General features: G+C 46.1%; 1 protein-coding gene across 1 annotated transcript in view; it reads right to left on the bottom strand.

Moving 5' to 3' along the window:
- The window catches only part of LOC139279435 (N-acetyl-beta-glucosaminyl-glycoprotein 4-beta-N-acetylgalactosaminyltransferase 1-like), a 980,786-nt gene that overhangs the window by 378,144 nt on the left and 576,751 nt on the right, over positions 1-25,891 (bottom strand). Inside the window, exons 6-7 of the mRNA XM_070898559.1 lie at positions 19,102-19,202; positions 17,300-17,367 (exon numbers count right to left, since the gene is read on the bottom strand). Coding sequence (XP_070754660.1) covers positions 17,300-17,367; positions 19,102-19,202 — 169 coding nt within the window. The remainder of the gene's footprint in view (positions 1-17,299; positions 17,368-19,101; positions 19,203-25,891) is intronic.

Genomic DNA, 25,891 nt, shown 5'->3' with positions numbered 1-25,891 from the left:
AGTGTCTTAATAAAGACTGAGGTCACTGTTACTTTAACCTCCCTGTGTGCAGCCTCAACTGTGTTAGGAACACAATAGGATGCATTCCAGAATACTGAAGGAGATTGGGGAGCATGTACAGAGACTTGCTTCCACTCCTGAAGTGAGTTCTTTGGTGGCTGAACAGTCGAATACGAGAGCCACAGACTCTGTCACAGGTGGGACATATAGTTGTTGAGGGAAGGGGTGGGTGGGTCTGGTTTGCCGTACGCTCTTTCCGCTGCCTGCGCTTGATTTCTGCATGCTCTCGGCATTGAGACTCGAGGTGCTCAGCGCCGTCCCAGATGCACTTTCTCTACTTAGGGCTGTCTTTGGCCAGGGACTCCCAGGTGTCAGTGGGGATGTCGTACTTTATCAGGGACGCTTTGAGGGTGTCCTTGTAAAGTTTCCGCTGCCCACCTTTGGCTCGTTTGCTGTGAAGGAGCTCCGCGTAGAGCACTTGCTTTGGGAGTCTCGTGTCTGGCATGCGAACAATGTGGCCTGCCCAGCGGAGCTGATCGCGTATGGTCAGTGCTTCAATGCTGGGGCTGTTAGCCTGGATGAGGATGCTGATATTGGTGCGCCTGTCCTCCCAAGGGATTTGTAGGATCTTGCGGAGACATCGTTGGTGATATTTCTCCAGCGACTTGAGGTGTCTACTGTACATGGTCCATGTCTTTGAGACATACAGGAGGGCAGGTATTACTACAGTCTTATAAACCATGAGCTTGGTGACAGTTTTGAGGGCCTGGTCTTCAAACACTCTTTTCCTCAGGCGGCCGAAGGCTGCACTGACGCACCGGAGGCAGTGTTGGATCTCGTCGTCGATGCCTGTTCTTGTTGATAGGAGGCTCCCGAGATATGGGAAGTAGTCCACGGTGTCCTGATGACTGGGAGGGCCATGCTGTGTGGCGAGGACAGGCTGGTGAAGGACCTTTGTCTCAGGCTCATTAGCGTAAGGCTCATGCTTTCGTATGCCTCAGTAAATACTTTGACTATGTCCTGGAGTTCAGCCTCTGTATGTGCGTACATCACCCGCGTACTGTAGCTCGACGACAGAAGTTGGGGTGGTCTTGGACCTGTCCTGGAGATGGCACAGGTTGAACAGATTCCCACTGGTTCTGTAGTTTAGTTCCACTCCAGCGGGGAGCTTGTTGACTGTGAGGTGGAGGATTGGGGCGATGAAGCAGCCCTGTTTGACCCTGGTCCGGACATGGATTGGATCTGTAATGGATCCGTTGGTAAGGATCACGGCCTGCATGTTGCCGTGGAGCAAGTGGAGCATGGTGACGAACTTTTGGGGGCATCCAAGATGGAGGAGGACGCTCCATAGACCCTCGCGGTTGACAGTGTCAAACGCCCTTGTAAGGTCGAAGAAGGCCATGTATAAGGGCTGGTGCTGTTCCCTGCATTTTTCCTGTAGCTGTCGCGCTGCAAAAATCATGTCCGTTGAGAAGGATCCACTGGTCTGGCTGATATGTAACTCTAGTCCCATACAAATGTGATGACTCTTATTTGCCCTCTGAAGTGGCCTAGCAAGCAACTCAATTCCACTACCACCTCGGCAACTAGGAATGGCCAATAAGTGCTGGTCTTGCCAGTGATGTCCAAATCCCCAGAATGTTTTTTTTAATTCTAGAAACTGTTTGATATAAAAAACATTTTGCATCAACGCAATTTTTGAGCCGATTTATGACATAACCAATCTGCTTTTCATTTGTTTAGAAAGTACCACACTTCTATGGGATAGTGTCATTATTAAATACAACATAATCTTAATCTGACTCATTTTTATTCCCATTTACTAAGTCCTTCTCTTTATGCTCATATTATATGTAGTATATACTGCTCTCAAATTCTATGTTTTATATTCTCAAAATAGTACTCAGTAACAAGGCACTCATTACATTTAAAAAGAAAACTTCAGTATCAAACTAACAGGATCCTGCAAAGAAACTAAGTGGAAATGTGTGTTCTCCTCACAATAAGACATCCTTTATTAAGGAATCTGCAATGCATCATAGAATCTGACTCCTCTGAAAACACGTCATTCCATTCTCAGAATAAGCATTGCAGAAAGAAAAAAGAAAGGCTTGGATTTATATAGCGTCTTTCATAACTACTGGACGTCTCAAAGCGCTTTACAGCCAATGAAGTACTTTTGGAGTGTAGTCACTGTTATATTGTGGGAAACACGGCAGCCAATTTGTGCACAAGCAAGCTCCCTTAAACAGCAATGTGATAATGTTTTTTTGTTATGTTGATTGAGGGATAAATATTGGCCAGGACACCAGGGATAACTCCCCTGCTCTTCTTCAAAATAGGGATTTTTTACATCCACTTGAGAGAGCAGACAGGGCCTCGGTTTAACATCTCATCCAAAACACTGTACCTCTGACAGTGCAGTGCTCCCTCAGCACTACACTGGAGTGTCAGCCTAGATTTTTGGGGGCTCAAGTCCCTGGAGTGGGACTTGAACCCATAATTTTCTGACTCGGAGGCAAGTGTGCTACCCACTGAGCCACAGCAAAGCACGATTTGTACATGGATGTTCCTTAAGTAGATATCCCTGATTTCCAATCCTTTAAATCACAATTTCTCAAAGCTGAACACAGTTCAATTTGACAGTAGCATTGTGCTCATTAGAGCAGTGAAAGGGAAATGTTAAATGCTGTGAAACCTGAAGGCACTTTTTGGATTCATGCCACTGGCAGACTTGAGGTACTATATTAAAAAAAGGCTCAACTATAAATGATCCAACTATAAAGTAGAACTGAGCCTCAAAAACACAACGGGCATCAAACAGCACTTCTAACTCAACAAAGGACCTCTTGATTATTGGAACTCAAAGATCAAGGAGAGTGAATAATAGGATTAGGGAATCAGCAATTCGAAACCGTGAATTCCTGAAATCTGAAATAACAACAGAAATTGTTGGAAAGGCTCAATCAGCATATGAAAGAGAGACAGGTAGAGAGTTCAGTTGCGAATAAAAAGAGAAAATGCTGGAAATACTCAGCAGCAATATTCCCCGTAATTTTCTTTGGGGGACGGTTCCTTTGCGTGAAATGTAATATCGGAAAAGCTGGTCCCGGGCTGTGCGGGACTTCAGGAGGCATCTGTGGAGAGCAAAACAGAGCTAATGTTTCAGGTCGATGACCCTTCATCGCAACAGTTCAGTTGTAAAACTCCTTTTGAGGATGGGACCTATCTGAAAAATTAATCAATCTCTCTTTCAGACACTGATCATCCTGCTGCGCACTTCTGGAATTTTCAGTTTTTATTTATGATGATGGAAGTTATCGCCCAGAGCTCCAGTTGACAGAATGACTATCACTTTTTCAGGGGTTTTCCCACACAATGCTAAAGGCTCCTGTTAACTCTGCCACTGCCTCACAACTCAACCCGATTACTGCCGGATCATTCTTCTCGCATGTTTCTGCATGAGACAATTGGATCAGTCGGATGACACTGTCACCATATAAAGCCAGCTGAAAGGCAGATTTTAACCTTGCTCAGAGACAGAAGTTGAGGTCAGTTGAGATTGAGCCGATTTGGATTAATTCACTTCACATAAGCTCTTCTTGTGCTGATGACGCACTAGCTCAATACAGGTTGTGAGTTCAACTTCAAAGCACTGTTTGGACATGAATATTTGTGAAGAGAAATAGTATTCCTTTAAAAATCTCAGTCATAAATATCTGAATTGCAGAGAGTGGGCCGTACAGATACGGGAGGCAGGGGGAGTAGTTCTATAGCAAGAGAGAGAGAAATACACTGGGAGAGAGTAAACTTTAAAAGAACAGTTAGAGACAGACAGACATAGCCAACAATGTATATACCAAATATTAATTGGTAGAACAGTTTCACTGTTGATATAATTATTTACATAAGAACATAAGAAATAGGAGCAGGAGTAGGCCATTCGGCCCCTCGAGCCTGCTCCGCCATTCAATAAGATCATGGCTGATCTGATCTTGGCCTCAACTCCACTTCCCCGCCCACTCCCCATAACCCTTGACTCTCTTGTCTTTCAAAAATCTGTCCTTCTCCACCTTAAATATTTCCAATGACCCAACCTCCACAGCTCTCTGGGGTAGAGAATTCCAAAGATTTACGACCCTCTGAGAGAAGACATTTCTCCTCATCTCCATTCTAAATGGGCGGTCCCTTATTCTTAAACTATGCCCCCTAGTTCTAGATTCCCCTACGAGTAGAAACATCCTCTCTGCATCTACCTTGTCGAGCCACCTCAGTATCTTGTATGTTTCAATAAGGTCACCTCTAAATCTTCTAAACTCCAATGAGTAGGCCCAACCTGCTCAATCTTTCTTCATATGACAACCCCTTCATCTTAGGAATCAACCTAGTGAACCTTCTCTGAACTGCCTCCAATGCAAGTATATCCTTCCTTAAATAAGAAAACCAAAATTGTACGCAGTACTCCAGGTGTCGTGTTACCAACGTCCTGTACAGTTGTAGCAGGACTTCTCTGCTTTTATAGTCCATCCCCTTGCAATAAAGGCCAACATTCCATATAAGTTCCTAATTACTTGTTGTACCCGCATGCTAACTTTTTGTGTTTCATGTACAAGGACCCCCAGATCCCTCTGTGCCACCGCATTTTGTAATCTCTCCCCATTTAAATAATAATTTGCTTTTATATTTTTCCTAACAAAGTGGATAACCTCACATTTTCCCACATCTGCCAAATTTTTGCCCACTCACTTAGTCTATCTATATCCCTTTGTAGATTCTTTATGTCCTCCTCACAACTTGCTTTACTACCTATCTTTGTATCATCAGCAAATTTGGCGACATTGCATTTGGTCCTTTCATCCAAGTCATTAATATAAATTATAAATAGTTGAGGCCCCAGCATTGATCCCTGTGGCACCCCACTAGTTACAGTTTCCCAACCTGAAAATGACCCATTTATCCTGACTCTCTGCTTTCTGTTAGTTAACCAATCCTCTATCCATACTAATATATTACCCCCAACCTCGTGAGCTCTTATTTTGTGCAGTAACCTTTTATGTGGCACCTTATCGAATGCTTTCTGGAAATCCAAATACACGCCATCTATTGCTTCCCCTTTATCCACCCTGCTCGTTACATCCTCAAAGAACTCCAGCAAATTTGTCAAACATGATTTCCCTTTCATAAAACCATGCTGACTACTTTATACTATGATTTTCTAAATGTCCTGCTATTACTTCCTTAATGATGGACTCCAGCATTTTCCCAATGACAGATGTTAGGCTAACTGGTCTAGCTAACTGGTCGCGAGCTCGTGGAGCGGAAGGAACAGCGTGACGGCCTGGCCCAGCAGGCTGAGCGGCCCCCGGCCTGTGAGCACCATCGGAACAGGCCGGGGAGCGGAAGGAGCAGCGTGGAGGCCTCCCACTCCAGGGAGCAGCACGTGCTGGAGCAGGAAAGCAATGGCAGTGAAGAGTGACGTCACCAAGATCCAAGTCGGTGATTGGAGCGTGGGCAGGTACAGCAGGAGCAGTGAGGCCGGGGTGAAGGAGCAGCGAGAGATTGCAGAGGGACGTGATCGAGGCCTAGGAGAGGCGTGAGTTCGGCGCCAGGGGCTCAGGGGCAGCATAGGCCAGCCCACACTGCAATATGTGTGCACACTAGGTTAGTGCAGCAGAGCAGGTCTCCAGTCGTCTTGGTTAATCCTTGCCACATGACCAAGACCTGTCAAGCCTGTGTGGTGGCTGGTGTGCAATGGCTACCACATGTTAAAAAATCCATGCACAGGCATCTTCCACCCTTCAAGATTTAGTTCAGGACCTGGAATATTAGGTCCTTCATTGAAACACCTGTGAACTTGTTGACGTGGAAGGAAGTCATCCTTGAACTGCCTATGATGCTGATGATGAGTTTCCTGCTTTCAGTCTCCCTCCTTGCTTAAATAGGGGCAATACATTTGCCATTATGTTTTCCAGTCCGTTGGGACCTCTCCAGAATCCAGGGAATGTTGGCAGATTACAACTAATGCATCCACTATCTCTGCAGCCACCTCTTTTAAGACCCTAGGATGCAAGCCATCAGGTCCAGGGGACTTATCCACCTTTAGTCCCATTATTTTACTGAGTACTTTTTCTCTAGTGATAGTGATTATTTTAAGTTTCCCCCACCCCACACCAATAGCCCCTTAATTATCAATTTTAGGGATGTTTTTATTGCCTTCTACCGTGAAGACCGATACAAAATATTTGTTCAAAGTCTCCGCCATTTCTCTGTTACCATTAGTAATTACCCAGTCTCATCCTCGAAGGGACTGACATTTACGTTAGCTACTCACTTCTTTTTCATGTACCTGTAGAAGCTCTTACTGTCTGTTTTTATATTTTTTGCTAGTTTACTCTCATAAGCTTTCTTCTCTCTATCATTTTTTTAGTCGTCCTTTGCTAGTTTCTAAAAATTTCCCAATCTTCTGGCCTTCCACTATCTTACGCAACATTGTATGCTTTTGTTTTCAACGTGATACCATCCTTTACTTCCTTAGTTAGCCACGGATGGTTCATCCTTCTCTTAGAGTCTTTCTTTCTCACTGGAATATATCTTTGCTGTAAGTTATGAAATATTTCTTTACATGTTTGCCACTGCTTTTCTACAGTCTTACCCTTTAATATATTTTCCCAGTCCACTTTAGCCAGCTCTGACTTCATACCTTTGTAATTACCTTTATTTAAGTTCAGGACACTAGTTTGGGAACTAGCTTTCTCACCCTCAAACTGAATTTGAAATTCTACTATGCTATGATCACTCTTCCCAAGAGGATCCTTCACTACAAGATCATTAATTAATCCAGACTCGTTACACATTACCAGATCTAAAATAGTCCGCTCCCTGGTTGGTTCCACACTGTATTGTTCCAAGAAACCGTCCTGCATACACTCAATGAACTCTTCCTCCATGCTACCTTTGCTAATTTGATTTGTCCAACCAATCTTAAACGATAAGGGGATAAGGGGTTATGGGGAGCGGGCAGGGAAGTGGAACTGAGTCCATGATCAGATCAGGTATGAACATTGAATGGCGGAGCAGGCTCGAGGGGCCTTATGGCCTACTCCTGCTCCTATTTCTTATCTTCTTATGTTCTTATTAAAATTGCCCATGATTATTCTTACAAGCCTCTATTATTTCTTGATTTATACTCTGCTTTTTCTTTTCTCATTAATATGTGCAGTGTTTAGTTTCCTGGTGGTTAATACTTACCATGAAATTAATACCACTTACAAATCCATTGTATGACCTGAGCAATCTACGTAGAGCTGCTGGGGTGTCAATGCACTTTGAATTTACCTGTGTTTGATCCCAGATCCAAATATTCTTTCCTCCTCACCAAGGGCTAATGCTACAAATGTGGATAAATGTGAGGTTATCCATTTTGGGGGCAAAAACACGAAGGCAGAATATTATCTGAATGGCAGCAGATTAGGAAAAGGGGAGGTGCAACGAGACCTGGGTGTCATGGTTCGTCAGTCATTGAAAGTTGGCATGCAGGTACAGCAGGCGGTGAAGAAGGCAAATGGTATGTTGGCCTTCATAGCTAGGGGATTTGAGTATCGGAGCAGGGAGGTCTTACTGCAGTTGTACAGGGCCTTAGTGAGGCCTCACCTGGAATATTGTGTTCAGTTTTGGTCTCCTAATCTGAGGAAGGACGTTCTTGCTATTGAGGGAGTGTAGCGAAGGTTCACCAGACTGATTCCAGGGATGGCTGGACTGACATATGAGGAGAGACTGGAACAACTGGGCCTTTATTCACTGGAGTTTAGAAGGATGAGAGGGGATCTCATAGAAACGTATAAGATTCTGACAGGACTGGACAGGTTAGATGCGGGAAAAATGTTCCCGATGTTGAGGAAGTCCAGAATCAGGGGACATAGTCTTAGGATAAGGGGTAGGCCATTTAGGACTGAGATGAGGAGAAACTTTTCACTCAGAGAGTTGTTAACCTGCGGAATTCCCTGCCGCAGAGAGTTGTTGTTGCCAGTTCATTGGATATATTCAAGAGGGAGTTAGATATGGCCCTTACGGCTAAAGGGATCAAGGGGTATCGAGAGAAAGCAGGAAAGGGGTACTGAGGGAATGATCAGCCATGATCTTATTGAATGGTGGTGCAGGCTCGAAAGGCTGAATGGCCTACTCCTGCACCTATTTTCTATGTTTCTATGTTTCTATAAATACAACATGTGGCAGGTATCCTATCCAGAACACCAGCAACTTGTAATTATATATAGTGCCTTTAAAGTAGTAAAATATCCCAAGGCACTTCACAGGAGCATTACAAAACAAAATCTGACACCGAGTTACTTAAGGAGATAATAGGGCAGCTGACCAAAAGCTTGGTCAAAGAGGTAGGTTTTAAGGAGCGTCTTAAAGGAGGAAAGAGAGGTAGAGAGGTGGAGAGGTTTAGGGAAGAAATTCCAGAGCTTGGGGCCTTGGCAGTTGAAGTTACGGCCACCAATGGCGGAGCTAATTCGAGAAGCACAGATATCTCAAAGGATTGTGGGGCTGGAGGAGATTACAGAGATAGGGAGGGGCGAGACCATGGAGGGATTTGAAAACAAGGATGAGAATTTTAAAATTGGGAGTTGAAAGAGGTGTCAGCAACAGTAAAGATGCAAATGAGGAGTGAACTTGACTGGCACAGATACCGTGGACCGAATACTGTATAGATACAGATACAGTGGACAGAATACTGTATACATACAGATACCGTGGACAGAATACAGTATACATACAGATACCGTGGACCGAATACTGTATAGATACAGATACAGTGGACAGAATACTGTATACATACAGATACCGTGGACAGAATACAGTATAGATAGATACCGTGGACAGAATACTGTATACATACAGATACCGTGGACAGAATACAGTATACATAGATACCGTGGACAGAATACTGTATACATACAGATACCGTGGACAGAATACTGTATACCGTGGACAGAATACAGTATACATACAGATACCGTGGACCGAATACAGTATACATACAGATACCGTGGACAGAATACTGTACATATACAGATACCGTGGACAGAATACTGTAGATACAGATACATAGAGAGAATATTCTGTACTGGCACAGGGGTCTGTTTGGATAGAAATACGGATTGTCCTGTATCTGTTATGTATGTAGCTATGTAATACTTGCCACCAGAGGGTTAGGGTTAGGGAGTCCGAATGGTCACCTGCACAAATATGCAGGGCCAGTATAAAAGGTTAGCTGCCATGTTGCTTAGGCACTCTGGAGTTGTAATAAAGAAGACCAAGCTCACACTAAGTTTAGCTCACAGTACTCAGCCTCATGGAGTTCTTCTATACACAACAATTGGCGACGAGTAACAGAATATGAACCTTCACACAACCAGGGCTGCCGTTGGAATATTAGAGAGATTCGTAGAGGGTGATGATTGGGAAGCCTTCGTCAAGCGTCTTGACCAGTACTTTGTGGCCAACGAGCTGGAAAGAGACACTAACGTGGCCAAGCGCAGGGCAGTTCTCCTCACCGTCTGTGGGCCTAAAATATACAGCCTCATCAAGAATCTGCTCGCACCGACAAAACCAACGGAGAAGGAATATAGAGAGTTGTGCACGCTGGTTCGGGACCACCTCAAGCCGAAGGAGAGTATCCTCATGGCCAGATATCGTTTTCACATGCACCATCGCTCTGGGGGCCAGGACGTGGTGGATTATGTCGCCGACCTGAGACGCCTCGCGGGACTGTGCGATTTTGGAGCTGTGTTGGGGCAAATGCTGCGGGACTTTTTCATGCTGGGCATCAGCCACGAGGTCATTCTTCGAAAGCTGCTTGCTGTCGAAACCCTAGACTGAGCAGGGCCATCGTGATTGCCCAGGCATGCATGGCCACGAACGTTAACACCAAACACATATCTTCTCAATATCGAAGCTCACCAGCAAGTATTGTACATAAAATGACATCGCTAGCCGGCCGAACTGCATATAGCAGGTCCTATACGTCTGCGGCTGCAAGAGCTGTGATGACTCAGAGTCCGCCATCGGGGGTGAACGTGAATCCATTAGCACTGTGTTGGCGCTGTGGGGGTAATCATCGGGCCCATCAATGTCGATTCAAGCACTACGTATGCAAAGGCCGCGCAACGATGGGGCACCTCCAGCGAATGTGCAAACGTGCTGCGACATACCACATGGCAGAGGATGATCGATCCGGCGCGGATCGCACAGCACAGGCAACTCAACCTGAGGAAGAAGTGTATAGGGTACATACCTTCACCACCAAGAGCCCTCCTATAATGCTGAAAGTCAAATTAAATGGAGTTGGACACAGGTGCGAGTCAGTCAATAATGAGCCGGAAAGCTTTCGAGAAACTGTGGGGCAATAAAGCACAAAGGCCCAACTGAGCCTGATTAATGCAAAGCTGCATACCTACACCAAACAGCTCATACCTGTCACTGGAAGTGCGGCAGTGAAGGTATCGTAAGATGGAGCTGTGCATGACCTATCATTGTGGATTGTTCCAGGCAATGGCCCAACGTTGTTCGCCAGATGGTGGCTAGAACAGATTTGATGGAATTTGAACGACATCAAAGCACTATCTTCAGTGGATGATGCCTCGTGTGCTCAAGTGCTGAGCAAGTTTCCCTCTCTATTCGTACCAGGCATCGGCAACTTCACAGGCGCCAAGGTACAGATCAATCTAGGCCCCGATGCACGGCCCGTTCATTACAAGGCTCGGGCAGTTCCAGACATGATAAGGGAGAAAGTCGAGATCGAACTGGACAGACTCCAGCGTGAAAGGATAATATCGCCAGTTGAGTTCAACGAGTGGGCCAGTCCAATTGTTCCGGTGGTGAAGAGCGCTGGCACGGTCAGAAACTGCTGAAACTACAAGGTAACGATTAATCGAGTCTCACTACAGGACCAGTACCCCGCTGCCCAAGACGGATGACCTGTTCGCAACGATAGCGGGGGGGGGGGGAAGTCGTTCACCAAGTTGGACCTAACCTCCGCATACGTGACACAGGAGCTGGCTGAATCTTTGAAAAGAGTGACATGCACCAACAACACAAAGGGCTGTTTATATACCACAGGTGCCCTTTCGGGATTCACTCGGCTGCAGCCATTTTCCAGAGAAACATGGAGAGTTTGCTGAAATCAGTTCCGCGCACCATTGTGTTTCAAGACAACATCCTGATCACTGGCCATGGCTATTGTGTTCCTAACACAGATGAGGCTGCACACAGGGAGGTTAACGTAACAGTGACCTCAGTCTTTATTAAGACACTCCAGAGTGAGGAACAAGCCTTAGGGGCCGGCTTATATACAGTGCTCCAAAGGGATGCTGGGATCCCTTGGGACTTCAGGGGATGCACTCCCTGGTGGCGGAACATGGGAGTGCATGCTTTACAGATATACAACAGTGACACCATCGAAGATCTACAAAACCTGGAAGAGGTTCTAAGTCGCCTTGACAGTGTGGGTCTCAGGCTGAAATGTTCCAAGTGTGTTTTCCTGGCGCAAGAAGTCGAATTTTTGGGGAGAAAAATTGAAGCATCCGATATCAGGCCCACGGACTCAAAGCCAAAGACCATCAAAAATACACCCAGACCACAGAATGTGACGGAGTTGCGTTCGTTCCTGGGACTCAACTATTTCAGTAACTTTTTACCCGGGCTGAGCACGTTGTTAGAGCTTTGCACATGTTGCTATGTAAGGGTGACGAGTGGGTTTGAGGCAAATCTCAAGACACAGCCTTCAAGAAGGCCAGGATCCTGCTATGTTCAAATAAGTTACTTGTACACTATGACCCATGTAAACATTTAGTGCTAGCTTGTGACGCCTCATCGTACGGGGTCGGCTGTGTGTTACAGCAAGCCAATGTATCGGGCAACCTCCAACCGGCTGCATATGCATCTAGAAGTCTGTCTAAGGCTGAGAGAGCCTATAGTATGGTTGTGAAAGAGGCATTAGCATGGGTATATGGAGTTAAGAAAATGCACCAATACCTATTTGGACTTTGGTTTGAGCTTGAAACTGACCACAAGTCGCTTATTTCGCTGTTTTCAGAGAGCAAAGGTATAAATACCAATGCTTCGTCCCACATCCAAAAATGGCACTAACATTATCCGCTTATGACTATGTTATCCGCCACACACCAGGCACTGAAAACTGTGCCGATGCTCTCAGCCGGCTACCATTACCCACCACTGGGGTTGAAATGGCGCAGCCACAGACTTGTTACTGGTCATGGATGCTTTTGAGAGTGAGGGGTCACCCGTCACAGCTCGCCAAATCAGGACCTGGACCAGCCAGGATCCTGTGTTATCATTAGTAAAGAATTGCATCCTAAATGGGAACTGGTCGGCCATTCCTGGGGAAATGCAAGATGAAATTAAGCCGTTTCACCGACACAAAGATGAAATGTCCATCCAGTCGGATTGTCTCGTATGGGGTAATCATGTGGTTTTGCCAAAAAAAGGCAAGGAAACATTTATACACAACCTACACAGTAGCCATCCAGGCATTGTCATGATGAAGGCAATTGCCAGGTCGCATGTTTGGTGGCCTGGCATTGACTCGAACTTGGAGTCATGCATGCATCTGTGCAACACTTGCTCGCAACTGAGCAATGCACCAAGGGAGGCTCCACTGAGTCTGTGGTCATGGCCCTCCAAACCGTGGTCCAGGATCCACATAGATTTTGCCGGCCCCTTTCTGGGAAAGATGTTTGTAGTAGTTGTGGACACTTACTTCAAATGGATTGAATGCGTAACCATGTCATCCAGCACGTCCACAGCCACCATTGAAAGCCTCCGGGTCATGATCGCCACCCATGGCTTGCCCGAAGTCCTTGTCAGTGACAATGGTCCGTGTTTCACCAGCTGGGAATTCAACGAGTTTATGACCCACAATGGCATCAAGCATGTCAGGTCTGCTCCATTTAAGCCCGTGTCTAATGGTCAAGCGGAGCGAGCAGTCCAAACAATGAAGCAGAGCATGAAACACATGACGGATGGCTCCCTGCAGACCCGCTTGTCTCGCATTCTGCTCAGTTACCGGACGCGACCCCACTCGCTCACCGGGGTTCCCCCGGCAGAATTGCTAATGAAGAGAGCCCTCAAAACCAGGCTCTCCCTAGTCCACCTGGATCTTAATGATCACGTGGAAACCCGGTGACACCGGCAGAACATGTACCACGATCGCGCGGCTGTATCGCGTGACATTGATGTTAACGACCCTGTGTTTGTCCTGAATTACGGTCATGGTCCCAGGTGGATTGCTGGCACTGTTTTGGCCAAGGAAGGGAATAGGGTGTTTATAATCAAACTGTTAAATGGCCAAACATGCAGAAAACATTTAGTTCAGACCAAATTGCGATTTACTGATAACCAGGAACAACTTGAAGAGGACATCACCATCGACGATCCACCAACACACACCCAACCAGCGATCGACCTTGCTGTCAATCAGGAGGATGAACCCACCGTTCCTGACAGTCTGGTCAGACCAGCAGCATTGCAGTGCAACAATGGTCCAGCAAACTCACACACGCCAGGGTTTGAACTTAGACGATCAACCAGGGAGCAAACAGCTCCGGATCGCCTCAACTTGTAAATAACTTGTAACGAAGACTTTTGAGGGAGGGGCAGGGGGGGGGGGGGGAAAGTGATGTTATGTATGTAACTATGTAATACTTGGCACCAGAAGGCGCGACTGTTGGAGCCCTAATGGTCACCTGCACACATGTGCAGGGCCAGTATAAAAGGTTAGCTGCCTTGTTGTTTAGATACTCTGGAGTTGTAATAAAGAAGACTAAGGTCACACTAAGTTTAGCTCACAGTACTCAACCTCATGGAGCTCTTCTATACACAACAGTATCATACAAGTGAGAATGCCATGCGCATACAGATTATGAATGGACTAAATATACAATATAAAAACGTACAGTGCGAGTGTCAAAAAGTTGCATGTAACAAAGGCTGTATACTGAAGTTTGCAAATTATACGAAGCTGACACTGATGCAGGAGAATTTATAATAGTTGTTCCTGGTTGGAACCTGATCCTATTAACAAAGTTGATATGCAACTTTACCATGTGTAGAGCAGATTGTAGAATAACTTTTATGTCAAGTCATTCATGGTTAAAACACTTTCAATTATCCTGGGAACAAAGCTTGAAAATTAAATGATCCTTAAGCACATATTTAGCTGCAAAAACACATAACAAGCACATAATACCCCCTGCACAAGACTTGCGCTAAACCACATGGAACATTACTCCACAGCACAGTCCACTGACATGGCATCAGACTTTATAATATACACAGATGCTTTGCTACATCTTTTTCACACTCTATTCAACAGACAGAAGACTGTGGTACAGCAAATTCTGTTTCCCTTAGGGCAGATAGCTTGCAGAGAATTGAATACATTCCTGCAACTCAACCCAGGTTGAAAGTACCAATAGAAAAGCAGCGTCTATCTCTGGACTGAGTCCAGGGTTGAGTGAACAACTTTGCTTCAGATATGTGGAGCATTATGCTGCAGTTTGTGCAGAGAGACACATGATCTGTGCACAAAAGAAGCTTTTGAATTTGATTTGATTTATGATGGCCAAGTGCTGTAACAGGATAGCACTTTACAATCTGGATGGGACTGTCAACACATCAGTGACAATACAACGAACAGTGTTAGTAATGTTTGGGCAGGATGAGTTCAACAAACCATTCCAGTGTCATGAGGGCAGGATGACAATCCTGTAAGGACTCTCTCAGTGATGCTCAGAGTGGACAGAAGAAGTGGTCATATGCAGTCCCTACTCTTGGGCACATACATTCTCCATTGGGTAAATGGGCCATTACTGCAATGGACACATATTCCCTTATGGTAATACACCATTCACCCTTTTGACCTGTATGGCCTTCATCACGATTAGATCCCATCCCTCTAGGTTTTTTTTTTGCAAAGTTGGCTTTTCCTGAGGCAAAAATTAATTTCTGTTCACTGTCTCCCCTTCCCTTATTACAGTGACCTTTCCACCCCACATCAGATGCTCTTTTATGATGCACAGATCCAGGAGTCCATTTCTGGCTACTGTTGCTGACATGGTCTTTCAACTCCCAATTCTTGAATGGGATACCTCCCACAGGCTCCGGCATTAAAACTTGTTTTAATAGTAGGAAGAAAAGAATACTTGGATCTTGAGCATCCCTGATTATAACTGCTCAACCATCGGTGGCCGTGTCTTCAGCTGCTTGGGTCCTAAGCTCTGGAACACCCTCCCTAAGCCTCTCCGCCTCTCTACCTCTCTTTCCTCCTTTAAGACGCTTCTTAAAACCTACCTCTTTAATCAAGCTTTTGGTCATCTGTCGTAATTTCTTCTTATGTGGCTCGGTATCAAATTTATCTGTTTTGTCTTATAACACTTCTGTGAAGCGCCTTACTACATTAAAGGTGCTATATAAATAAAAGTTGTTGTTGGGCTCAAATACAGGCAACTTCAAAGTGCCTTTACACCCAAGCAGCTCTATAGAGATTGTTTGGGTCACACGATGGGCTTTCAAGTGATATTAATTCCATGTTAATTATTAACCACCACAAAACTAAGCTCTACTCAAATTAATTAAAAAAATAAAAGTGAAAACATTCTATTAATAATGACATTTGTCTACTAATTAATATTAGTTATAAGCACCATCAGCTATGATTATCTGCCTCTAGAGTAAGTGTACTTTTCTCAGTTACAGAAATGCTATTTAAAGCCATATGTTCATACACACTGGAGAAAAGCAGTTCTCACATTATGATACGACAAGGCTCGTCTACATCTCCATGCTGACTCCTGTACATGAACAGGGCACATTACAGTTTAAAGGCAAGCCAGTTTCGCGTTAGCTGGTTGAGGGGATATTTCCTCAAGTCAGTTAGCTGATGTCCATCTGTGTCTTTGGCTGAATTATTTGCAAACAGGTTTTACACAAGCACAACCAACATTGTAAGGCTGTATGTTTGCTGCCATAATAAAAGGATTACCAGAAGCTTAAAATGGTGTGGGTGCTTTTTTGTAGCATGCTAGTGTTTGTTACTAGATAGTGTATTTGCTGTACAGAAGGACTATCAGTCCCTGTCCCACAGCATTCCTTTTTTTCAGGCTTGTTAAGAACAAGTGGACAGATTCTCAGTGCCTTAGGTAACTGTGTTAATTTAGATGCCAACATATGACTAAGTTGACCTGCCTTGCATCCACGTACAAAATAACTCAAACTTCAAGAGAAAGGCAGATGACTGTCAAATGCATATTAAAAAATGGATGGATATGGTGCATTTCAATTGAAGCATGCTATGATGGGTGTGTACCAGAGTGCATTAGTCAGGGAAAGATACAGCACAGAATCACCCCCTGCTGTTATACTATGTGGAAAAGTGTAGGTGAAAAAGGTTTTGTCTCCAAACCAAAATTACAAGTCCTTTCCTCCAGTTTCTATAACAGGCAGCCAAGCTGCAACCTAAGATTTACACTCAGATGGCAAATTGAAAATCTACCCTGCATCATCATTGAATTCCTCTTACACATGTCCTGGCGCAAGTCTAAGATCATTTATCATTTACTGTCAGTGAGTGAGCCACACACAAAGATAAATTAACAAAATGTAAAAATAAAATCATTTGCTCCATAGCTTCAGGACTTTACACTAAGAAAATTAAATGTGCCCACACGTGAATGTCTTTATATTAATTAAACAACTCGACTATTTGTTCCTTTATCTATGCGTCTGCTGAAGAGAGCCCACAACAGCACAGTTCCTGCAGCCAGTCCCATTGATCAACACCATACTTAATGGTCTCCTCTTTATTAACAGTAAAATACTTTCACCCCTGCAGATTCCCATTTGCTGACATTAATACACTCTGTACAGCCACTCCCATCCACCATCAGTAATGTATGGTCACAGCACTAACAGTAGTCACCTCTTTGACTTAATTCCCTACTCATTAGAACCCAATAAGAAAAATCCAAAATAAGCAAATTTCTTAAATCGCTTGAGCTCACCTCAAACATCCAATAGCATGTGTTATAAAAATATTATTAAGTAAGGTGCCATGTTAGGGATCATCAGACAGATGTGCGTCAACAAATTCAATCATTACACCTATGATCTACTTGACTGGGACAAAATTAACCGTTGTATCTAAGTTTACAACCAATTTGCTCCATTCTGATATAATTGCTGTAGTCATTCTGAATTATGAATGAAATAATGTGCTTACTGGACTGGATTGGAGACTTGTGATCTGAACTTGGTGAACTCGCCCGGAGCAGACCACTCTGTACCCAGCTGAAAGAGAATCATGGGAAGGATTAGTCACTTTTCTGACTTGGACCAGCTCTGGAGGTAAGGAGATGGAGTAGAAATAATCAGTTTCAAAAACAGATGCTTTATAGATGTTGTTCTATTTGATGTTAATCATTGCAGTTGACTAAAAAATCATCTAGAAATAGAATTTCACACACAGCTTTTTTTAATCACTCTTCCTGTTTTCTCCCTCTTCTTTTCCGAAGAGGCCAACTCATGCTGAGGAATTGCTTCCCATGGGCACCAGACAGTATCCAGCACCCCTGGAGTGCCCATTCTTTATTTGTGAATCTCGAGAGTTTGGGCTAGATTTTCGGTTTTCTGTCACCCCTGTTAGCATCCCGGAGGGGCGGCAATGGGGGTGGGAATAATTTCTGGCTAGGGCGGCCAGCTTGCAGTGCCGCACTGGGAAATGAGTTGCCGGTTTTGCGGGGGAGCTGGGCAGCAACGTCCGGGAGCGTCGTGCCGGTGTGGAACGCCACCGCTTCCGACTACACTCTGATTTTGAATTGTCGCTGAGCCTTTAGCACCCCGTAACACACTCTAGTGGGACCGTTTGGAAAACCAGGCAGTTAGAGCTCTCCCAGCGATGGTGAGTGAAGTAAGTAATGAATGAGGTAAGTGTGATTGTTTTGTTTAATTTTATTTTTGCGATTTAACCTAATGTGGCCAAGGTATTGGGAAAGCTTTTTGTGTGTTTTGTGCCGATTTTTTTTTCTTCAAGCAAGCCTTGCTGAATGCGTTCTGAGGCTGGCTCTTTAGCTCGGGATTTTCAGTCGGTCAGCTGGCTTAGAGCCCTAAAAGAACACCTCCCTTAGCGCTCCACTCCACACTCAGGGCCCAGCTGATGAATATTGTGGCTGAGGATGCAATCCATTTCCCGGCGCAAGCTTTACTGCTCTGCCGCCATTACCGCTCCGAAATAATCAGAACCGAAAATCCAACGTTAACAGATTAATCAACTGTCACGGGCATCACAGCAAAAGTTGTTCTTATCCTCAATTCAATGTCCACACACGCGGGTTGTTGGTCACTGCTTCCGCCTGCCGTTAACCGGGCAGTAACGGCCTCGAAACACTGGCGATGCGGACGGTCCCATTTTGAAAGGAGACCACTGCTGGGTGTCCAAAGCACCTGCCTGTTTCAGGTGATAGACCCCCTTTTTAACATGAAAATCGGGATCCTATGAGGTAAAAAGAACCCAGATTGCCGGTCAGTCACACAAAAGTCAAAATAGACCCCACCCACTTTCCAGCAGGGCAGCAATCAGAAGTGACAGAGTTGGCTGAAATCTCTGCTCCTCAGCGGGAAGGCTCTGAAGCCAATGTAGTGTCCCAACCACTGGGGAGGCAGTGTTCAATACAGATAACTGCCATTAATGATTTTAAAATTATAATATAAGGTTAAAAAGAGACATTAATACATTACAGGAAATGTCTGCTGACAGAAATATAATTTGTCAAGCATTTTAAAAGGAACATTACATGAACTGCAAGATATGTCTTCGACTTCATTATGAAGGCATTCTGGTGCTGAGGTGTGATTCTATCTTTTCATTTCTGTGGCTGTTTTCATGCTTGGAAGGAGGACACGCAGACAGTATCCATCAATAAAAGATATCAGCCAGATCCCCCACAGACATTTCAATGCAGCAACTATAAAAAGCCCCGAATGGCTGTCAGACAAGATAAGTGAGATTGAACTGACATTCTGTACCTTGCCTACATGCATCAGCAGTCTGGCGTTTGCAGGACTTTCATCAGAACTGAGCCAAAACTCGGAATTATCATCAGACGCAATTGCAAACTGGAAATCACCTGGGAAAATATAAACGAAAAGAGATCAATAAAGCTGGAGATATGTACACATGTTGATAATAACTTCAGGGTCCACTGTGCCTGTAGATAGAACACATGAGAGTGTGAAAGACTGCATGGGAATGCAGGTGAAAGGAAAGCATTTTCCTGCTTCGTTGGAAAACACATGGGGCCATAACTTGCTGTCAAACTAACAGGGCGGCTAATGGCACTCGTCGTTTATATGCAAATGCTGCAGCAACTTCAGGCGAGGGCCGATGCGCGGTTAAACGCGGAAATCTAAAAGCTGCTGTCCAAGTTGTGCCGCTCCGCCGTTAGCTTAGAGAAACCGGCATCTCGGTGCCTGGCTCACCAGCGAAATGCACTGAATGGTGTGTAGTTCTTGTATTTTTGTGGTAGATACTAACTAAACCCCACCACAGAAAGTTAAATCAAGTCATTTCAGTCTAAGTATCCTTTTAACCGTGATAATTGAGATTTACTGCCAAACGTCTCTGGCACTGAATATTAACTATTATATCCTTGCACTGTTAATTTCATAATCCTTCAATCTGATTGGCTAAAGGGATATACAGTTGCTAGGGGAGCGGGCTGATCAGCCATGATCTTATTAAATGGTGGAGCAGGCTTGAGAGGCCAAATGGCCTACTCCTGCTCCTATTTCTTATATTCTTATGTTCTGATGGTTCCCTGTTCACTCTGGTCCCCGAGGCTCAGATTCCCTCGCTGCACCGTTATCAGTTCACACTTTCAGCAACTTGCCACATAAAAAATTTTACAGCCTAAGGGCTAGAACTTCCACTTTTTTTGCATGCTTAACGCCCACTTAACGCCCATTTTACTGCTAAAATGATGTATAACGCCCGGATATCGCCCATTTAGCCACAAAATGGAAACTGGGGTCCATTTTTCGGAAACTTATCGGCGAGCGTTACTTTCCCCATGTGCTTAACGCCAAGAAAAAATATTATTGCCCACCCACTTTTTTTGGGCGGAATCATCAGAATGGGCGAAATCAACGCCCATAATATCTCCCAGCGTTAACTTCTGCACTCATTTAATGCCGAGATTCAATATTAATGCCCGGCCACTTTTTTTTGTCATAAAGAGCATATTTACCGAAAATAGCAGCCATGAGATTGCCCAGCGTCAATTTCACCACTTCGCACACATATCGGCCACAATATCACTCACCCAAAAAACCACCCACAAAAAGTGGAACTGTTCTGAATGAACGCCAGCGATGTGGCTGGAATTTTGTTAATCCCACTCTTACGCGATGAGCTCATAGCTGAACAATTTGCCTGAAAGAGCATTGATGTGAGTGACAATGCTGACACACTGCTGTGTGTGTACAGCTCAGACATCAATGGTGCCCATCACCTTGGTGCCAGTTAAAGTTTACGTTGATTGATGTTAAGTTGTAGTTAACCCTTTGATGTTAAGTAATCACCAGCGTGTAACGGTGCAGCTTTCTGAGACAATGTGCAACAAGGTTAAGTTCAATAACAAAAATGTTACACCAACATTGGTCTGAAATCATAAGTATCACAGGCAATAACACCCAACTCCTACCCACAACCCACTTTTTCCACCATTGACATAAATCATATGTTCAACATGTCCAGCAACACAGAATACAAAGGCAAAGCAGAAGCGTGGTCCCCAGCCCCCATACATTGCAACAAATTGCATACACCCAGATGGAGATATAACACAGCCATCACCTGTGCACATGTACCTCACTTTCCTTCCCCCATCCCTTTCTTCTCCCCACCTCTACCCCTTTCCCTCCTCGCTCCATGGCGCCTGGCCGAGGAACTCCTCAGGCAGTGCCTCATTGGGGGGGATAAAGGCAGATGCAGTGATTGCACGGGTACGGGAGTGGGGGGCTGCCGAGAGGGCAACATTCTCTGATGCAGAAGCAGGATCTCAGTCCTTCCTCTCACCTGTCGTTCGCAGTGGTGGTGCAGAACCTAGGGGTGGAGTGCCGCGCTCGGGGACCACTGGGAAGCCTGTGGCAGCAGTGTTCCTGGCTAACGCATCCAGTGCCTCCGCCATGCGCGGAATGTACTCGGTCATGGTGACCAGCTGTTGGGATATGCCCCCCCAATGCATCAATGAGCTGGTCACCAATGTCTACAGTCCTCCTGGAGAACTGTACCATCTCTCCGCTGTCATGTGGTGTGTGTGGAACAGACCTGACGCGTCCACGAGGCCTCCGGGGGGGGGGTCGACGCCGTCCTGGGGACAAATGGGGTGCCCTGCGGTGAGGTGCTTGGGGCCAATACCTCCAGAGTGGAGGCGGGAATGACCGGAGGACCACTAGATGGCCTTGGGGTGGAATGGCTTCTGGAGCGTGGCGATGCAGGTTCCTTGAAGTCCGCACTCTCATCCGTGGAGAACAGACCCAGCGGATTGATGGGCAACAATCGGAGCTCCTCAGCACCAGATGTAGTAGGATCGTCCGCCGACTCCTGCCCTACGCCCTCACTTTCTGGCCTCTGTGGTCTTGCCTTGGGATGCGCTGCTGGCTGAGCTGAAAAACACAAATGAGGTTTTTAGAGGAGAAGGGTGTGCTAGGGTCACAAGGTGAGTCCAGCGCTACACACAGCATATGCACGACAAAAGCACCACCGCTCTCAAAATCATCACAACATTACATTTCATGACCATCAACACATTTGCATTCCAATGAGTTTCATTAGGCCATCATTATTTCTATGATAATTTTAGAGATCATCAGTCATATATCATATATGATTGTTCAGATATGAGTGGGTGTGGCATTTATTGACTTTACATCACATAATGGTGTAAGCTTTACTCACGTGGCATCACTTCAGGGTCTGCAGATGCGTCCGTGGCTGTCTGGGGGTTGCTTCCCCATGAGTGTGAGCACACGCTCCTCTATCTCTGTGATGTCGCTGGGGACTGGTGGCCCCCCACCCATTCACCTCTGCACGGACCTCATCGTCGATAGCTCCTTCTGTAAAAGGTGACAGGGCGACATGGCATGAGATCATTGCATGATATCATTGCTAGGTACTGTCACAGAGACCGATACAACACATAACCGACAGATGTAATCATGATTATTATGAAAATTATCATTCTTTACCAAAAGACGTACACCGTGACCGCAGGCTTTGAGTAAAACATTCCCAGTAAAAGTGAAAGACCTCACATCTGATGATAGTCACTCATGACTGTTTCAAATCAAATTATATAAATACATAAGTACATGTAAATCAATGTAATACTTACTATTGCAGATCCCACAAGGTCATTCCATCGTTTGCGGCATTGGTTGCCCTCACGCACTTCGTTGGTCGCCGACGACACAACCTCTGCTATCTCAGTCCATATCTTCTGGTATGCCTTTGGGGTGAGCTTCTCACGCCCTCCCTGTGTGAAATCACCCCAGCATGATTCGACCTCCTGCAGGAGGGAGGCATTTGCCTCATCGGAGAACCTCCTGGCTCTTTTGCGCCCTCCAATGTGCTCCTTTCCCACCTCACTGCTCTCTCCAGCATCAGTATCCACAGCGTGCTGTGATGCCTCCTCCTCTCTCTCCATTATAGGCCAAATTCAGGCAAATATGTGGCTGGTAACAGCTAATTTTTGTTTGCCTACTTGCTGTGAAGCTCTAAAGTCTCTCTCCTTCCTCCCAAAGCAGCCTCACCACACCCAGACACGCCTTCAGTCCCTCTGAACTCCCTCTCTCTCTGTCTCCTCTTCTGCGCATGTCATGATGACCCTTGACCTCCTGAATCACAGGGATCGAGCGTTGCCATGCCGTTGCTAAGGACGGCCACACTTTACAGCAGAAGGTCAAAAAATTTTAACACTACTGCCCATTTTATATCACTCGCGTTAACGCCCATTTTCAAAAATGGAAGCTTTGAGAATGGGCGAGAAGCCGGCGATCTGAAAACCCTTTTTTAACGCCCACACCAGAAATATTGCCCAATTTTGGGCGATAACCACAAAAGTGGAGGTTCTAGCCCATGATGTGCAAAGTCAAATTTAACTAATAGCAGACGCCATTAGATTCACTCCTGTAGCAAATTGTGGCCCATCATTTTGAGCTCCAAGGTCCCCTTCAGATGCTTGCCTGCGCTGTCTATGCAAGATTTACAATGTCTCAGAGAATCGTGATGTGATAAAATTGAATATTTTGTCCACAGCATCTCAGGCATTTCTTATTTTATGATAGGCTGTTAACATGCCATGCTCAAAGTTGGATCAAATAAAAATTAAGGGAAAATCTCTTATTTGGTAAAAAACCCACAATGCTATAACGTGACTATTAATGTCTGATGAAATGATCAAGCTAGCCACACAGTTGTCAGGGCAATTAGAGATGGGCAATCAATGCAGCCTTGTGTCACTCTCATCCCGTCGCTAAATAAGAGTCGTAGCTTCCGGCAAGTCATCACACATGATGTAACCTGTAGCTTGCCAGTTGACAGAGTGCTTTACAATCTGACTTTCAGAGAAGAGATGATGCTCTTGGAGGCAAATGCAATCGTAGTAGTCAGTATTTAATAAGGGTTCCATGTTGTAAACCCCGGGGTTGTACTATCATTTAACTAGTTACTTGGCAATAAAAGTGTATTCCAATCATGGGTGAAATGAGGATTAAGTGTGGAAGTAACTAGTAATGCTAAGTCCGAAGAAATACGTAATGTAAAATCTGCAAAACTGTAACATACATGTGGGCCAGACCAGATGGGGATGGCTGGTTCCTTTTCCTGAAGGACATTGATAACAATCTGGCAAATTTCATTGTCATTTTTTAATAATTACTGGATTTAATGAATTAGATTCACAACTTGCCATCGTTGGATTGGGGCTCACAACTTCTTGGTTGCTAGTTCCGTGCCACAACAAGTACACTAGTCTATCACTAATACAGTGGCATCTATCATCCGTGAGAAACAGCACTGCAATACTTTCAGTGATGCCTGTTACAGACACTAAGATTACCTCATGATGCAATTCAACACATCATTGATGCAATTATCGGACAGGATTGACGACTGGACAATCTTGCCTCACACATGTACTCTATCTCTCAAAAGAGGAAAGACTTACTGAGCACTACATTGACTTTAGAACTCTGAGCTTCCAGCTTCGTTAAGAGGGCTACATGAGGCACCAGATTGAAAGCATCACAAAAATCAATGACAACAATGTAACTTGGATTTCCCCTGAGCCTTACAATGCGTAGCAATCTTGTATGAAGTCACAACCTGCTCTACACATTCCGCACAAAAGCAAAATCCAGTCTACTCTGGTTATTCCATCAGAATCCAAAGTATCGCTCCACAACATCCTGTAAAAGCACCTTAATTGCCAGCTAATCTGTGCAAGTATAAAATAGTGGGATAATTCCTTTCTTATTCTTTTAACAGATTCCTAAAGCTAGAGACAGTAATATGTCTGAGAATTCAGTTCATTTATTCTTGCTTCAAAACATTCATCATTTAGCATTTCATACAATATAGTACACATCTCGGGCCTAAGTTTAGGGCCGCGCCTAAAACGGCGCAGCCCGGACCTGGACGCCCGTTTTTCGCACCACAAGTGCGCCTAAAAAAAACTAATCTATTCTCCGGCTCCCTGCAGGTTCTCTGGAACTGGGCGCGGCGCAGCGTAAACTGTGGGGCCGGAGCCAGGTCCCTGCGCTGAAAACAGGGCCGGGACCTCTGCACATGCGCGCTACAGTGGGCGCGCATGTGCAGTAGCTCCAGGCGCCCAAAACTGTGGGAGGGGCCCGAAGCACGCAGCCCATAGCCCTGGCCGAATGGCCTCACTGGGGCTGCGTGGATAAGGTTCACCTCCCACCCGACCGGACCTGACCCGACCCGACCCGACCTCCGCTCCCCGCCCCCGCCAACCCGACCCGACCCGACTTGACGCCCGCTCCCCGGACCGGACCCGACCCCCGCTGCCGGCGAACCGACCTCCGCTCCCCCACCCCCCCGGCGACCCGACCTCCGCTCCCCCCCTGCCCACCGGTGACCAGACCTCCGCTCCCCCCCCCCCCCCGACCTGACCTGACCTCCGCTCTCCCCCCCCCCCCGGCGACCCGACCTCCGCGACCCCTCCCTCCCCACCGGTGACCCGACCTCCGCGACTCCCCACCCCCCCGACCTCCGCGACTCTCCCCCCCCGACCTCCTCAACTCCCCTCCCGACCTCCGCAACTCTTCCCCCCCTCCCCCGACCTCTGCGACCCTACCCCCCCGACCTCCGTGACTCTCTCTCCCCCCCCACCCCCGCGACTCTCCCCCCCCACACCGACCTCCCCCCCCCCACCCCCGAACCCGACGCCACCTACCTGTAAATCCAGCCCGAAGTCTTGGGCCCAGCTCATTCAGCCTCCTTCTCTCCCTCCCTCCCCTTCCCTCCCTCTCCTCTCCTTCCCTCCCTCCCTCCCCTCTCCTCCTCTCCCCTTCCTTCCTCCCTCCCTCCCCTCCCCTCTCCTTCCTCCCTCCCTCCCCCCCTCCCTCACCTCCCCTCCACTCTCCTTCCCTCCCTCCACTCTCCTTCCCTCCCTCCTTACCTCCCTCCCTCCCCTCCCTCCTCTCTCCTTCCCTCCTTCCATCCCCCTCCCTCCCTCCTCTCTCCTTCCCTCCCTCCCTCCTCTCTCCTCTCTCCTTCCCTCCCTCCCTCATTCTT

This window comes from Pristiophorus japonicus, chromosome 14 (genome assembly GCF_044704955.1).
Source record: "Pristiophorus japonicus isolate sPriJap1 chromosome 14, sPriJap1.hap1, whole genome shotgun sequence".
Classification (NCBI taxonomy): Eukaryota; Metazoa; Chordata; class Chondrichthyes; family Pristiophoridae; genus Pristiophorus; species Pristiophorus japonicus.
Note: the sequence above shows the minus strand (reverse complement) of the source record. Positions and strands in the feature narration are given on the sequence as shown.